General features: G+C 45.0%; 1 protein-coding gene across 1 annotated transcript in view; it reads right to left on the minus strand.

Annotated features, from left to right (window-relative positions):
- The window catches only part of iars2 (isoleucyl-tRNA synthetase 2, mitochondrial), a 49787-nt gene that overhangs the window by 22603 nt on the left and 9828 nt on the right, over nucleotides 1-17356 (minus strand). Inside the window, exon 12 of the mRNA XM_007904528.2 lies at nucleotides 9662-9822. Within this exon, the coding sequence (XP_007902719.1) occupies nucleotides 9662-9822 (161 nt within the window). The remainder of the gene's footprint in view (nucleotides 1-9661; nucleotides 9823-17356) is intronic.

The following is a 17356-nucleotide window of genomic DNA, read 5'->3' on the forward strand; positions in this document are numbered from 1 at the left end:
TACAAAATACACAGTCACTACACTTTATAGTAAAGGATCTTGTGAATCTCTTTGAGACATCCTCTTGAGAGCACCTCTCGTTAACGTCTCGTCCAAAGATGTTAAGATAACATAACATGTAGGAGCAGGAGTAGGCCATTTGGCCCTTCGAGCCTGCCCTGCCATTCAATCATGGCTGATCTTCTAATCTAACCCGAGATGCGTTGCATTGCTGGCAACTTCGACAATGCAGCACACCCCCAGCATTGCACTGGAGTGTTAGAGTAGACTGTGAGTTCAAGTTCTGAAAGTGGTCTTAAGGTTGGAGATAGGATTGCTGTCTTTAAGATTCTAAAGGAGCGAACAATGTAATTCGTGACAGGCTATTTCAACTAGTTCAGAACAGTAAAAACAGTAAAAACAGGACACGGCCTGTGATTGAAGGGGGGTAAATTCAGAACGAATCTATGCAAACACTATTTTAGTGAGCAAATAGTAAACCTGTGAAACAGGCTCCCAGGGAGACGGTTGAGGCAGGAAGTACTGATACCTTCAAACACAAATTAGATATTTTTCTTCTTGGAAATAACATTATGGGATATAATACATAGATTGGTCAGGACACATGTGCATTACAACGGCCAGGAAGGTGGAAGGCAAACTAGATGGACCTAGGTCTTTTTTCCGTCTAGCATTTATGTTCTTAAGGCTAGTATCAAGGATTTTCGAGCCTCTAATTGTATAGTGGAGCAGAAAAATGGCTGCTCCAGTGGATCGTACTATGTGTTTGGATCACATCTTGTGTTTGGATCGCTACAGTAAATAGTTTACAAAAATCAAACTATTCTGGAATATCCTGTGGTTTTAGTTTTCCCTCCTTTTTTTCTGAGCTCTTTGTATATGTACAAAATTAAAGATAAATACCTGCTCCTTTCAGCAAGTGACAAATGAATTGAATTATTGAAAAAGGAAATGGATGTCAAGGAAGCGTTTCAAGTACCTGCTGTCAAAGAAATTTGTATTTGTACTTGTTACGCTGGGTGTACCAACTGAAATTATTAAATATTTGCAGCATAGATAATCATTAACTCGCATTTATTAACTTCCACATCAGCCAAAGGTCCATAGTGCTTTTTTTAAAAAAAATAGTAACTTTCAATTTCTCTGTTTCTCATTTAATGAAAAAAAACTGAAAAATGTATCTTTTCATCAATAAGACCTCAACTATGAAAATGCTGAGGTTAAAGATGTGCAAGGTGAGTTTACGATTAAGCTGATCGCCTTTTTCCATCGAGTGAAAATGAATGCTATGTGAAGATGTTAACCAACAGGCAAGGTGAGCACGCTTGCAAAATTTATTGTTCGTATTCGTAATCTCATTGATAATCTGAAGTGATCAGTATTTTTCTACTTCAATGTGCTACTTTCGTTCCCAAACAGGTACTGTTGCAAAACTGATGTGCGATAAAACAATATGAAATCTTTACATTTGAATTATGGTCTTTGAAACTGACAGAATATTCACAAACCAGAGCTTTTTCAATGCCACAAAAGTCAATATGAGATAAACAAAATCACAAATGTATGTAAGAATGATTAAGCGATATCTTTTATGCATATAAAAAAAGCAGCTCTAACTAATCAATATGATTGTTAGTCAGCAAATTAACTTTCCTGGCATATGTCAGTCACTAGCTGGCTTTAAAACCTTTGCCCCCATTTACAGGTCAGATCTAGGAGGGGAGTTGGCATTACGTGACATCTACTGGGTTTCTAACAGCAAAGGGATGAAGTAATGCAGCTACCATGACACCAGCCAATAGGTTTACAGATTGATACTGACTGTGCAGAATGCTTATCTATGAGATTATCAGAAATTTAGCAGCATTAAGCTGATTGCTCACAGATTTAAGTGAACAATTTGTGGTCTTCCTTACGAATGTCTTTCAACACTGATGGGAGTAGAAGCAGACAGACAAGAATAAACTTCTGCAATGAAATCCTGCTGCTTGCTTACCTTCCACAAGAAGAATACAGGTAACAAACTAAATACTTTCTTTTGAAACTGTCAGTAAGTTCCATGAAAATTTAACAACATAATTTTAAGGCAACTAACTTTTATGGGATTTTTGCTAAATTTTAAATTTCTACTTACATTAATGAAGAACTTGAAATTCAAAGTTACATTTGCAATCAAAATAAGGATTGATAAAACCTGAATTTAATTTACATAAAAGAATATCTTGAAAGTAATGTATAAACATTGTCCATATACAATGCTGTAACTTTTTTTTAAAAAGCTTTTTTGATTTAAATGCATTTTTCCTCATGGAGTGGCAATTTTAAGCCAGGTACTTTATAAATTGGACAATCACTTACAAAGTGCATTTAATGTTTGCATGATCTGTTTATAGCTCAACTAACATACTTTTTAATCTCTTTCACCCAGGAATGAAGCTAACATTTGATTTTATATTACCTTTATTTTTGTTCAATTCAGCATAAGACATAATTTACCGCTTTTGATTTTTCCAGGCAGCAAGCATAGTACAAACTAAAAATGTTAGGGCAAATAAAATCCAGTTTCAACAAGTTAAATAAGACAGCCTGCCAATAATTACAAAATGAAACAAATTAATTTCTAAAACAGTTTCACTTCATACAGATCACTTGGGCCTAAAGTAAAACTAAGAAATGGATGTACTCTTAATCTTGATTCAGTCCAAGTTATATAGGTTCCAATAATTAATGAAAACCCATTCTATCCAATGGTCTGTTAAACCTCCGCTATTTAATGAGATTAGAGTCAAATCAAAGTTGAATACAGAAACTGTTCACGTTTTAACTGATGCAGCAACAAACTGTGCAGTCTCATGAAAACTTGGGCAAAGAGTCATGTCCACCCTTTTAGATTTATTCTATAAAAGGTGAACAATGCCCACTGAATGCAGTGACAATGCAAGGCAGCCTAAAATTCAACCAAATTATGGCAACAGTATGCATGTCTGACTGACTATTAAAATATTTAAAATAAGAATTTATACTTCAATAGCAGATAGATCCTAAATTAGATTGCTTTTGCTTTGGTCAAGTAGTAAGATGAGATGCAAGGGTCTACATTGCATGTTTGATGGCTGGGGAAAAAAAACTTGAATCTGGCACATTAACTTTAGGAAGAAAACGTGATTTATACTGAAATAAAATACAGGTCTTTGAAAGTTTAGGTTAGTGAAATGTAGGCTTTGATAGTTATAGTTAATATTTAATTTAAAAATAGTTCTTAACTACCTTTGGCAAGTTTCCAAACCCTTTACTTTGTCCTTCCAAACTTCCAAAGCTCCATTAGTGCTTACAACATAGCAAATGACAGTTCATAAAACACCCATAAAACAAATAGATGATAATTCTGTAATAGCTCACTTTTACAGAATATTACAAACCTGGGTAACAGAGACAAACATTGAGTGTCAAAATATACAATTAATATATTTTCAGTTCTTGTTAAAATTATCAATTTACACACAGACCAGAATGAACACAAGAAACACAACAGCAATGCTCTCCTGGCTGTACATTTGTGGAAGATGAATGCAATGCACTGCAAAAAGCACATCAGCCAGACGGCAAACAGCAGTGTGCATCAGGTGTAACAGCAACTCCATGTGGATGGCACTGGCTTCCAGTGGAGCTGCTGTTACTTTCGATGGGCACTTACATCATATCAAGGATCCTTACTCGACCAAAGACGCAACGCTTCAATTACTTTTCTGCAAGGTAACTTACGTTGTAACCTTGTTGATTTCAATAAAAGGTGTACAGGGTTATGACCTATGAATTGACAGCCAGTCTATTTAAAATTGCCTGTCAGTTCTATAGGCCACTATTCTATGCACTAAAATGATGCCAGCTTCAACCTGCGGTGGAATTCTCTCTTAATGTAATCAATCATCTGATTTTGATGGAATCAATTAATTTTCCAAGATTCAAATTAATTCCACTGTATAGGCTAAAAAGAACTATATCCTCATATGCTAACAAACACAATGTTAATAAATAATGTATTTTTTGAAACAATACTGCTTTACTCTATTTGTAAATCTGCGCTTTATCAGGAAAAACTTGAGGAATCCCACTCAGCTCCTGTTAACCCCATACTTTCCGGAATTAGGTAATGTGTCCGCACATTCCATTCCAACAATTTATCGCTGGGATTTCCATGTGTAGGTGGGATGCATGGAAATATCAGCTTGGTTCGAATACTCTCACGAGTGATGATGGGTTTCCGCATGTGTCATACCAAAAAAATACAATGTTAGAACTTCACCAAGTTCACTCTCAAATAATTTCTGAGGTTTCGCTTACAAATTAAGACAAATAGTTGTAGGTGCATTTAAAATTAAACTGCAATGTTTATACATAAAGATTTTTTTTTAGCATGAGCACCCTTGCAAGTTATTCCATTAAATAGTCATACAGACTGGTTCAATTTCCAGTCTGAGCTGAGTTAACTGATTTAAGTCGATAGGGGCTTTGGGATTGGGAGGAGCGGGGGGCGGGGGGGAAGAGATCAGTCATTGCTATCCAGTGATCCTCTTGGAAGTATGTGTCTATGAAAGTTTGGACTGGTAATGGACAACCTGTGATCGTCCCTGATGTTGAATTGTCTTTTACCTCACTGTCCAGGCTCCAATTGTCCAGTTCAATCTTATGACATCTGGCCTGCACATTGTAACTGATTAATTCATTGCAACTGCTTTTCAAACAGTGACAATCTTTAGGAGGGGAGAAATAACAATACCCAATACAACAATTATCCAAAAAAAACTTCTACTCATCTAATCAAAATTTACCGTTCCACTCTAGCCTCGGCCAAGTCGTCCTTCTACTCCAGGATAATCCTGGAGGCGAAGAACAACCCCAGGCTACTGTTTTCTACCACATCCCGACTCCTCCATCCCCCCGCCACCCCGCGCAGGTCATCTCCTCCAACCTTCACTGCGAGGAGATGCTGGATTTCCTTGAATCCAAAATCAAGGGAATTCGCTCCGCGGTCACTTCCCCTCCAACATCCACCCACCACCCACCCCTTCCCTCCCACACTCCGACTCCTACCCATCCTCCCCTACACACTTTTGTACCGTTTCCCCACCCTCTGTCACCAAACTCATCCTATCCCTGAAACCCACCACCTGCTCCCTTGACCCCATCCCCACTCCACTCCTTATCTCCCAGCTCCACCTCCTTGCCCCACTTCTCACAGACATCATCAACCTGTCCCTCTCCTCTGGCTCTGTTCCCATTCCCTTAAAAACTGCCACCATCACTCCCACCTTGAAAAACCCTCCCTTGATGCGTCGCAGCTATCAAGCTACTGGCCCATCTCCACCTCCCCTTCCTGTCCAAGGTGCTGGAACGAGTTGTCGCCTCCCAGCTGCGCTCTTTCCTTTCCACCCATTCTCTTTTTGAACCCCTTCAGTCAGGTTTCCGTGCTGCCCATAGCACAGAAACTGCCCTGGTCAAGGTCACCAATGATATCCTGACCATCTGTGACCAGGGCTCCCTCTGCCTCCTCGTCCTCCTCGACCTATCGGCAGCATTCGATACGGTCGACCATGCTATCCTCCTCCACCGCTTGTCCTCCCACCTCAACCTTCAAGGCACTGTCCTTGAGTGGTTTAGGTCGTACCTCTCCCACCGTCTTCACTTTGTTTCCACGAATGGCTTTTCCTCCGGCCCCCGCACTGTCTCGTGCGGTGTCCCTCAGGGCTCTGTCCTCGGTCCCCTCCTCTTCACCCTCTATATGCTCCCCCTTGGTGACATCATCCGCAGACATGGGGTTAACTTCCACATGTATGCGGATGACACTTTCCTCCTCTACCCTCAACTCCACGACCACCGATGTCCTGACAGCTGCCTGTCCGACATCGAGTCCTGGACGAGAGACAACTTTCTTCAGCTCAACGTGCGTAAAACTGCGGCCCTCCTGATTGGCTCACGTCAGCGCCTCCGCACCTCAGGCGCTGACAGCATCAGCATCCAAGGCTGCACTCTCCACCTCTCAAAGCAGTCAGGAACCTCGGGGTTCTGTTCGACCCTGAGCTGTCCTTTCTCCCTCATATCCGCGCCACAACTGGCACCGCCTTCCATCACCTCCGGAACATCGCCAGACTACGGCACTACCTCACCCCTCACGCTGCTGAAACTCTGGTCCACGCCTTTATCACCTCAAGGCTGGACTATGGGAACTCTCTCCTCGCCGGCCTTCCCGGCACCTCTCTCCACAAGCTGCAGGTCATTCAGAACTCTGCAGCTCGTGTACTGTCCCGCACCAGGCTTCGCGACCACATCACTCCCACCCTCGCTCGCCTCCACTGGCTCCCCATCCCCCAGAGGATCGAATTCAAGATCCTCATTCTCACCTACAAGGCCATTCACGGCCTCGCTCCCTCCTACCTCTCTGACCTACTATCCCCCTACTTACCTGCCCGTACCCTCCGTTCCTCTGGCTCCGGTCTGCTCCACATCCCCCGCCCCAACCGCCCTACCATCGGTGGCCGGGCCTTCAGCCTCTCAGCCCCGAGGCTCTGGAACTCTATCCCCCAGTGCCTTCGCCGCCTCCTCCCTTTCCTCCTTCAAGGCCGGTCTCAAGACCTTTCTCTTTGACCGTGCCTTCAGCTCCCTTCTCGACTCTCTACCCCCTCCTCGCTCCCTCCCTTCCCTCCCCTCATCCTGACCATTTCCCCCTTGCTCGTCTCCTGACCCAACTGTACAGCGCCTTGGGACGTCCTCCCGACGTGAAAGGCGCTCTATAAATGGAATCTTGTTGTTGTTGTTGTTGTATATAACCCACTCTTTCTTTTTCCACAAACAACCAGGATGTGAACAAACAATCTTTTAATCTGGGGAATTGTTGGCATGGCACCAAGAGAAACTCACGTTTCTTTTCAAATAGTGCTACGGGATCTTTAATGTCCACCTGAATAGAGACAAGACCTTGGTTTAATGTCTCACCTGAAGGACGATACCAACAACAATAATGTATTCTATAGGTCAAAAAAAATCTATAAGCAGTCCATTTGAAACACTATAAAAGTTACAATGACTGCAAATCATATTCAACGTTAACACCAGAGACTTTGTACCAGCAGAAAACCAATGTTATTTTACTCGATGTGTAAACATTCCAAAATGAATGACATGGTCACAGGTCAATATAAAAGTTCTCCACCTCATCACAAAAAGCTAACTATTGGAGCATACAAGTACAATGAATCAGGATTATGTTACAAGTAAGAGTGCAAGTGCAAACCCACTGCAAGACCACTTTTACTTTTGAGAGGCAAAGATATGAACAATAACAGTTATGCGCTAGCCTTAGACCTCGAGGAAATAAATTCAATTGACAGAATGACCTCTTCCCTTTCCACATTGTTATCTGACTTTAACAGCAGAATATTCTCAGAATAATGACTTTACTTATGTGAACCTAGTCAGTAAGACCCCTTGATTGGTCGGGTAGGATATTATTAATAATCTTTGCATTTGATATAGCGCCTTATCACATCTTTGAGTCGTCTCAAAGCGCTTCACAGAATAAACTGTAAAGTGAATTGACTGTATATTTTGTGTGCAAAATATACTGCTTCACACAAGTGGCCGCTCCCTGTGTCCTCCAGAGCTCGCTGTCAATCTGCAAAACAGGAACCATGTTCTGCCTGGACATGTGCAATAGTGGTTTGATTTTCTAAGGAGTGGCAGGTTGTAACATGGCTATTGACAAGCTGCCTGTGTGGGCAGAATGAATAGTCACACAAGATAAGATTGAATACCTTATTCAATGCAGCTGAGCTATCCATGACGAAAGGTCAAAGTCGAAAATGTGGAAAGAGAGAAAAACATCTTAAGAGTTATATCTATTAGTAGAGAGTACTTAACATATGCAAAAATATGTCAGGGTAGGGTAGGGAGCAGTGTGGAGCGATTTGTATATTTTTTGACGTTGAGTGGGTTGTGGGAATGCCTTATATATAGCCCAATCATGAAGGTCAGCTGACCTGGAAGGAATATTGCTCCCGGACCTCTCTCTCTCCTCCACCATTGAAGTTCCTACTTTAGTGTGGACGTTGAATGGATGATATGAGAGATGAGGAGTGATGCTATTTGAAATTGAGACTACAGTGGTCTTTTCCGGTTTGCAAGCTCCAATGTTCCAATAAAATCACCTCTAGATCTCTCAGCACATGCTGTGGTAAAGGCACTGACTTATTTCCCTTACTGCAGTTCTGCCAGGAACAACTGTAACATAAAAGCACCATGGAGCTTCCCATGTAATTTCAGATAGCATTAAGTAGTCATGGTCTGGTAATCTCTCTTAAGTCACCTCGCTCGCAAAAGCAGCTCTCAATGAAAAACATTAATGCATCCTTTAAAACTTGCTTTCACTTGTTTTCATTCTATCCCTCCCCTCTTTCATGGCATGCCTCAAAACACACCTTTTTGGCCATGCTGTCCGTCATCTTTCCATTCCCACCCCACTCTGCTTCCACCCCCAACCAGTACTTGAAGCCCGATACAAATGTAAATTATGTTGTATTTGAAATAAAAAGCAATTTGAAGCACTTGGAGAGATCAGATTCATTTCAAATGATAGTGTTTGTTTCAAGTTTCACTTTGGTTAATTATCATGCTCCTGGATAGTACAATTACTTAGTATCACAGAATAAACATATCACACACTGAATCAGTTATTCTGTAGAAATGGTGACAGCCTGACAAATCAGATCATCCGAATAGAGAAGGAACTGATGCACAAATAAATTTGTGACAGCACAGATTAGCTTAAAAAAATCTTAAAACAAACAGTTTAAATCAGATTTTTTTAAAAAACGTATAAGGCAGCAAATGTTATACTTTTATAGTTGCCACGATAACTGTTATTTCTGTGACAGATTAGTAGATTTGAAGCGGCAGAATTGAGGGTGTGGCCCAGAAAGAAATCCTATATAGTGTAGATAAGGTCATCTGACAAGCAAATTGCATAACGTTCTGAAAGAAAAATGTCTCTGGATTTCTCTCTCTCTCCCCCCAGAAAGTTCCTATTTTAATGTGAACATTGATTGAATGAGAAAATGAACAATTCCATCCAAGTTATTGATAGAGGCATTACTCTATACAAAATAATCCCATAAAATGACACTGATCACCATGTTTAACACATATCAAGATCTTTGAGTCACTGGGAGTGAACAACATTGTGCTTTTGAATTTTTGTGTTTGCAGACCAGCCAAGTGCTAAAGTCCAAAGCAGTTGATTTATCGCAGGCGGTGCATGATCGTTCCAAACACCCACTTATATTGAAGTATCATATTTTGATTATCATGAAATCATAGTGCAAAATCCAACAGATAACACATACAAGCCATTTTAACAAAGGAGAGAGGCTAAAGACTGAAAAGTCTGGCCAGAGATTTTTATACAAACTTAGGATTCTCACAACTATACTATTCTACTTACAAAAGTTAATGTTATTTATGCCCAAGTAGGGATTAACTAGAGGCAATCTGTGGTACTACTACAACTAAGGCTGTAAGCACTATAGCAAAGGCCCACTCAAAACAATAAGCTTCGCAGACAATCCTATAGAAACATGTTGACATAAACACAGTATTTTTAAGCACTTACTTATTAATGAGTGGCTCTGCAGTTTCTTTGTGATAGAAAACTGGAATGGGCAACCCCCAACTCCTCTGCCTTGAAATGCACCAGTATGTGCGTCTGTCCAACATGTTGAGCATACTGTTGCTTGCTGATTCTGGAATTGTGTGGACTTTATGCAGCAAATCCTAAAACAAGACATCAACAGTACAGTTTGCATTAATTAGTTTGATGTTCAACTGATCTAAATGTACCAAAAGTATTAGATTTTTGAAACTGGAAATTACATACAAATACTGAAAGTTTTCCAATTGTATAGAATCTGCACAATATTCACTTCAACAAAATTGAAAGAAATTTTTTTTTGCAACAAGTTTCCTCTATTTCCTCCTCCCCCCAAATGTCTTTTCCAAACAGGAACATAAGAACATAAGAATTAGGAGCAGAAGTAGGCCATTCGGCCCCTTGAGCCTGTGCCCCGCCATTTGATAAGATCATGGCTGATCTTCAGACTTAACTCTAATTACCTGCCCTATCCCCATATCCCCTAATCCCTGTTTTTTTAAAAATCTATCAGTCTCAGCCTTGAAGATGTTCAAGGACTGAGGATCTACAGCCTTCTGGGGTAGTGAATTCCATAAATTCACTACCCTCTGAGTGAAGAAATGTTTCCTCAACTCTGTTCTAAAATGCTGACCCTTTATTTTGAGACTGTAACCCCTGGTTATAGATTCTCCTACCAGGGGAAACAGACCCTCAGTGACTACTTTATCAGCCCTTTAAGAATCTTATATGTTTCAATAAGATCTCCCCTAATTCTTCTGTACTCTAGAGAATATAGCCCTAGTTTATTCAGCCTATCCTCATAGGTCAGTCCCCTCATCCCAGGAACTAACCGAGTGAATCAACGCTGCACCCCCTCTAGGGCAAGTATGTCCTTTTTTAAATAAGGAGACCAAAACTGCACACAATACTCCAGGTGCAGTCTCACCAAGGCCCTATACAGTTATAATAATAATAATCCTTGCATTTGATATAGCGCTTTTCACGTCGGGAGGACGTCCCAAAGCGCTTCACAGAACACACTGTAAAGTGAATTGACTGTATATTTGTGGGCGAACGCGGCAGCCAATTGCGCACAGCAATGTCCCACAAACAGTCGTAGATTGAAAATGACCAATTTATTATTGTTTTTGGTTTTGGAGGGATTATTATTAGGCGTGTGGAGTAAGGAAACTTGCCCAAGGTTTCGCCCTGCCTGGAACTGAACTCAGGTCTCTCGCTTGCAAAGCGAGTGCTCTAACCACTGAGTTACAGGACTCCGCCAGTTGCACCAAGACTTCCCTACTCTTGTACTCTAAACCTTTTGCAATGAACGCTAACATGCCGTTCGCCTTCTTAGTTGCTTGCTGCACCTACAAACTAACTTTTTGAGACTGGTGTACAAGGACACCCAAACCCCTCTGAACACTAACACTATCTAATCTCTCCCCCTCTAGAATATAATCTGTTTTTCTATTTTTGCTACCGAGGTGAATACCTTCACACTTCCCCACATTAAATTCCATCTGCCACCTACTCGCCCACTCCCCAAGCCTATCTATATCCCGTTGCAATCGTTTTGCATCATCCTCAGAGCTTACTCTCCCACCTAGTTTAGTGTTATCCGCAAATTTAGATACGTTACATTCAATGTCCTCGTCTACAACAACAACAACAACAACAACAAGATTCCATTTATAAAGCGCCTTTCACGTCAGGAGGACGTCCCAAGGCGCTGCACAGTTGGGTCATGACCCGAGCAGGGGGGAAATGGTCAGGGGAGCGGAGGGAGCGAGGAGGGGGGAAATGGTCAGGGTGAGGGGAGGGATGGGAGGGAGCGAGAAGGGGAAGAGAGTCGAGAGGGGAGCTGAAGGCTCGGTCAAAGAGAAAGGTTTTGAGACCGGCCTTGAAGGAGGAGAGGGAGGAAGCAAGGCGAAGGCACTGGGGGATAGAGTTCCAGAGCCTCGGGGCTGAGAGGCTGAAGGCCCGACCACCAATGGTAGGGCGATTGGGGCGGGGGACGTGGAGCAGACCGGAGCCAGAGGAACGGAGGGTACGGGCAGGTAGGTAGGGGGATAGTAGGTTGGAGAGGTAGGAGGGAGCAAGGCCGTGAATGGCCTTGTAGGTGAGGATGAGGATCTTGAAATCAATCCTCTGGGGGATGGGGAGCCAGTGGAGGCGAGCGAGGGTGGGAGTGATGTGGTCCCGAAGCCTGGTGCGGGACAGTACACGAGCTGCAGAGTTCTGAATGACCTGCAGCTTGTGGAGGGAGGTGGCGGGAAGGCCGGCGAGGAGAGAGTTCCCATAGTCCAGCCTTGAGGTGACAAAGGCGTGAACCAGGGTTTCAGCAGCGTGAGGGGTGAGGTAATGCCGTAGTCTGGCGATGTTCCGGAGGTGATGGAAGGCGGTGCCAGTTGTGGTGCGGATGTGAGGGAGAAAGGACAGCTCAGGGTCGAACAAAACGCCGAGGTTCCTGACTGGCTTTGAGAGGTGGAGAGTGCAGCCTTGGATGCTGATGGTGTCAGCGCCTGAGGTGCGGAGGCGCTGACGTGAGCCAATCAGGAGGGCCTCGGTTTTTCGCACGTTGAGCTGAAGAAAGTTGTCTCTCGTCCAGGACTCGATGTCGGACAGGCAGCTGTCAGGACATCGGTGGTCGTGGAGTTGAGAGTAGAGGAGGAAAGGTAGAGTTGGGTGTCATCCGCATACATGTGGAAGTTAACTCCATGTCTGCGGATGATGTCACCGAGGGGGAGCATATAGAGGGTGAAGAGGAGGGGACCGAGGACAGAGCCCTGAGGGACACCACATGAGACAGTACGGGGGGTGGAGGAGAAGCCATTCGTCGAGACAAAGTGAAGACGGTGAGAAAGGTACGACCTAAACCATTCAAGGACAGTGCCTTGAAGGTTGAGGTGGGAGGACAAGCGGTGGAGTAGGATAGCGTGGTCGACCGTATCGAATGCTGCCGATAGGTCGAGGAGGACGAGGAGGCAGAGGGAGCCCTGGTCACAGATGGTCAGGATATCATTGGTGACCTTGACCAGGGCAGTTTCTGTGCTATGGGCAGCACGGAAACCTGACTGAAGGGGTTCGAAAAGAGAATGGGTGGAAAGGAAAGAGCGCAGTTGGGAGGCGACAACTCTTTCCAAGACCTTGGAGAGAAAGGGGAGGTTGGAGATGGGCCGGTAGCTTGATAGCTGCGACGCATCAAGGGAGGGTTTTTTCAGGGTGGGCGTGATGGTGGCAGTTTTTAATGGAATGGGGACAGAGCCAGAGGAGAGGGACAGGTTGATGATGTCAGTGATATGTGGGGCAAGAAAGTGGAGCTGGGAGATAAGGAGTGGAGTGGGGATGGGGTCAAGGGAGCAGGTGGTTGGTTTTAGGGATAGGATGAGTTCAGTGACAGAGGGTGGGGAAACGGGTACGAAGGTGTGTAGGGGAGGATGGGTAGGAGTCGGAGTGTGGGAGGGAAGGGGTGGGGGNTTGGTGGAAGTTGGAGGGGAAGTGACCGCGGAGCGGATTCCCTTGATCTTGGATTCAAGGAAATCCAGCATCTCCTCGCAGTGAAGGTTGGAGGAGATGACCTGCGCGGGGTGGCGGGGGGACGGAGGAGTCGGGTTGTGGTGGAAAACAGTAGCCTGGGGTTGTTCTTCGCCTCCAGGATTATCCTGGAGTAGAAGGACGACTTGGCCGAGGCTAGAGTGGAGCGGTAAATTTTGAGGAGGTCCAGCCAGATTTGTCGGTGGACCGTTAGGCCAGATTTGACACAGGTGCGTTCAGCAGCCCGCACCTGGCTTTTCAGTGAGCGGAGGTGGGTGGTGTACCAGGGGGAGGAGCGGGAGTAGGAGACAGTGCGGGAAGTGATGGGGGCAAGAGTATCGAGTGTGGAGGAGAGGGTATTGTGGAGGAGGGAGAGAGGAGAAGAGGGGTCGGTGAGGGTTGAAGGCCAGAGGGAGAGGAGTTCAGAGGACTCCAAGGCATCGGTTAGGGATTGTGGGGGTAACTTCTTCCAAGGGCGGTAGAAGATGGTGGTGGGTCTGGTGGAGGTGGGGAGGGGGGTGGAGGTGGTGAAGGAGATGAAGTAGTGGTCAGAGATGGCCTTGTCGGTAATAGTGACATCCGAGACACTGAGGCCCCGGGTGATCACCAAATCGAGTGGGTGGCCGTGACTGTGAGTGGGGGAGTTTATGTGTAAGGAGAGGTTGAGTGAGGAGAGCAGGGAAGAGAAGTCTGTGGAGATGGAGCAGGAGGGGGTGAAGTGTAGGTTAAAGTCGCCCAGGATGATGAGGCGATCAGAGCAGAGGCAAAGAGATGTGAGGAGTGTTGAAATGTCAGAGATGAAGGTGGGAGAGGTTTTAGGGGGCCGGTAGAGGAGGAGGATTTTAAGGGAGAGGAATGAGGGGTGGGAGAGGGTGAGGTGCTCAAAGGAGGGGAAAGAGCCAGTGGAGTAGGGGATAGGGCAAGTGGTGTCCTTGAGATAAGGGCAACACCACCGCCACGGCGGTTGGGGCGGGGGATGTGGTGGGAGGTGTAGCCGGGTGGCGTGGCCTCCGTGAGGGGGAAGGTGTCGCCTGGGGTGAGCCAGGTTTCTGTTAAGGCCATGATATCAACGTTCTCATCAAGGATGAGATCGTTGATGACCAGGGCCTTGTTGCAGAGGGAGCGGACATTTTGCAGTCCGATGTGGAGGGAGCGGTTGACAGAAGGGTGTGTGGGAGGGGAGGGGGTCCAGGTTGTGAGGCAGGGGTGGGGGGAATGGGGATGAGGGAGGAGAGGTTGACTCCCCGGGTCTGTGTCCGGGGTGGGTGGCGAGTGTGGTGGGGAATGGGGCAGTCGGTGTGGCTGCTGCTGGACAGCCAACGCCGAGTGCCACGGTGAGCCCGGCGGAGGATTCCCAGGCTGGAGCAGAGGGAGGTTGTGGGAGGGTCAAGTGGGGATAGAAGACGAGAGGGACGGAGAGAGAGGAGGAGAGAGCGGGAGAGATGCAGAGGGGGAAGGGTTTGGGGGGAGAGAGGAGGGGGAGGGAGGGAGGGGGTGAGGGGGCTCGGGTCAAAGCGGCAGCCATAGTGCGCACACGGGGACCGGGAGCGAGCGGTCAGGTGGATGGCATTATCCCGTAGATTGGGGCAGCGAACGCAACAGGACCATAGTGGGCTCTGATGTGAGCCCTGGGGGGGGGGGGGCGCAGAGAGTTTTTTTTTTTTTTTTTTGCGCGCGCGCACGCACCTGAAAACTAATCTATGACGTCGCAGTTCCCCCGCTCCGCCCCCACCCCTCCCCTCCCCGGGGCTGAACTCGCTCCGGCGTCGGGTTTAAGTACCTGGGTCAGTAGGCCCAGGCTCCTCCCCGCGCTGTCCTGCCGCCGCTCCCCGACTCAACGTCTAGATCATTGATGTAAATTGTAAATAGCTGAGGCCCAAGCACTGATTCTTGTGGCACTCCACTTGTTACATCCTGCCAATTCAAGAATGACTCGTTTATCCTTACTCTCTGTTTTCTACCCGTTAGCCAGTCTTCAATCCATGTTAATATGTTCCCATTAATCCCATGGGCCTTAACCTTGTGTGGCACTTTGGCAAATGCCTTTTTAAAATCTAAGTATACTACATCTACTAATAATCCCTCCAAAAAAACAAAAACAATAATAAATTGATCATTTTCAATCTACGACTGTTTGTGGGACATTGCTGTGCGCAATTGGCTGCCGCGTTCGCCCACAAATATACAGTCAATTCACTTTACAGTGTGTTCTGTGAAGCGCTTTGGGACGTCCTCCCGACGTGAAAAGCGCTATATCAAATTCAAGGATTATTATTATTATTATTACTGGTTCCCCCCTACCTACCTGCCCGTACCCTCCGTTCCTCTGGCTTCGGTCTGCTCCACATCCCCCGCCCCAACCGCACTACCATCGGTGGCCGGGCCTTCAGCCTCTCAGCCCCGAGGCTCTGGAACTCTATCCCCCAGTGCCTTCGCCGCCTCCTCCCTTTCCTCCTTCAAGGCCGGTCTCAAGACCTTTCTCTTTGACCGTGCCTTCAGCTCCCCTCTCGACTCTCTACCCCCTCCTCGCTCCCTCCCTTCCCTCCCATCACCCTGACCATTTCCCCCTTGCTCAGGTCCTGACCCAACTGTACAGCGCCTTGGGACGTCCTCCCGACGTGAAAGGTGCTCAATAAATAGAATTGTGTTGTTATTGTTGTTGTAATATATCTTCAAAAAACTCTAAAAGATTAGTTAAGCATGACTTCCCTTTTGTAAAGCCATGTTGACTCTGCCTAATCTTGTTATGGTCTTCCAGGAATCCCATAACGACATCCTTAATTAAGGATTTAAGAATTTTCCCTACCACTGAAGTCAGACTAACTGATCTATAGTTCCCCATCTTTTCTCTCCCACCCTTCTCAAATAGTGGTGTCACGTTTGCAATCTTCCAATCAGTGGGAACCGTTCCAGAATCCAGAGAATTTTGGAAGATCGAAGACAAGCCATCCACTATCTCAGATTTTGGACCCACATTTACCCTTGACAGCCTCTTCCTCTTTATATATTTATAAAAACTCTTGCAGTCTGTCTTTATGTTTCTCGTTAGTTTACCCTCATATTCCATTTTCTCCCTCTTAATCACTTTGTTGGTTCTCCTTTGTTGATCCCTAAAGTTCTCCCAATCCTCGGGTTTACTACTCATCTTAGCTGTTTTATAGGCTTCTTACTTTTAACTTTATACTTTCCCTAACTGCTCTAGTTAGCCATGGTTGGGCCACCTTTCCCATGGCATTCTTATTCCTCAAAGGAATACATGCTCACTGGGAATTTTGCACTATCTCCTTAAACGTCTGCCATTGCTGGTCTGCTGTCAAATCCTTAAGTCTGATTTCCCAGTTTATTTTGGCTAAATCCTCTCTCATACCAGCAAAATTGGCTCTACTTAAATTTAAAACCTTTGCTTCGGAATTAACTATTGCTCTGTCTAACTTAATGCTAAATTCCATCGTATTATGATCACTTTGCCCTGGAGGAGCCTTAATTTCCAGTTTGCTGATCAGCCCTGCTTCATTACACAAAACAAGGTCTAATATGGCTTGTTCCCCGGTTGGCTCCTCAGCATACTGATCTAGATAATTATCCCTAATACATTCTATAAACTCTTCCTCTATCATACTTTTCCCAATTTGGTTGTCCCAATCTATGTGCAGATTAAAATCACCCACAACTAATGTTTTTCCTTTACTACATGCTCTGCTAATTTCCTGATTTATACCTGTGACTGCTGTTCGAACTTGCTCCTCAACTCACTTTTTTTGTTGTTATAAATGGGATGTCGACATAAATGGGTAGGGCTGAAGTATGTTCAGGAACATAGGCAATAACTCTCTCCTGTGGCAATTTAAGGCTACTGCAATATATCAACTCTTTTTAAAACTATTAAGTAATAACATGTTTGCTGTCTTCAATGACATGCACATATTTCACAATTTCTAACTTCCACAACCATGTTGGAATCATCAGTTTGAGTTTACTGAATAACTAGCTGCTTGAGTTTTGCCTGAAGTGCACAATTATAGCAAACGTACAGTAATTACAGAAACCCAACCATTAGCCTCTTTTCTCACTGATGAACTTATCGTCAATGTTCTATATATCTGTGCTTGAAGAATTTTCTGCTTCAATGCTGAATCCAAG

This window comes from Callorhinchus milii, unplaced genomic scaffold (assembly GCF_018977255.1).
Source record: "Callorhinchus milii isolate IMCB2004 unplaced genomic scaffold, IMCB_Cmil_1.0 Scaffold3, whole genome shotgun sequence".
NCBI lineage: Eukaryota > Metazoa > Chordata > Chondrichthyes > Chimaeriformes > Callorhinchidae > Callorhinchus > Callorhinchus milii.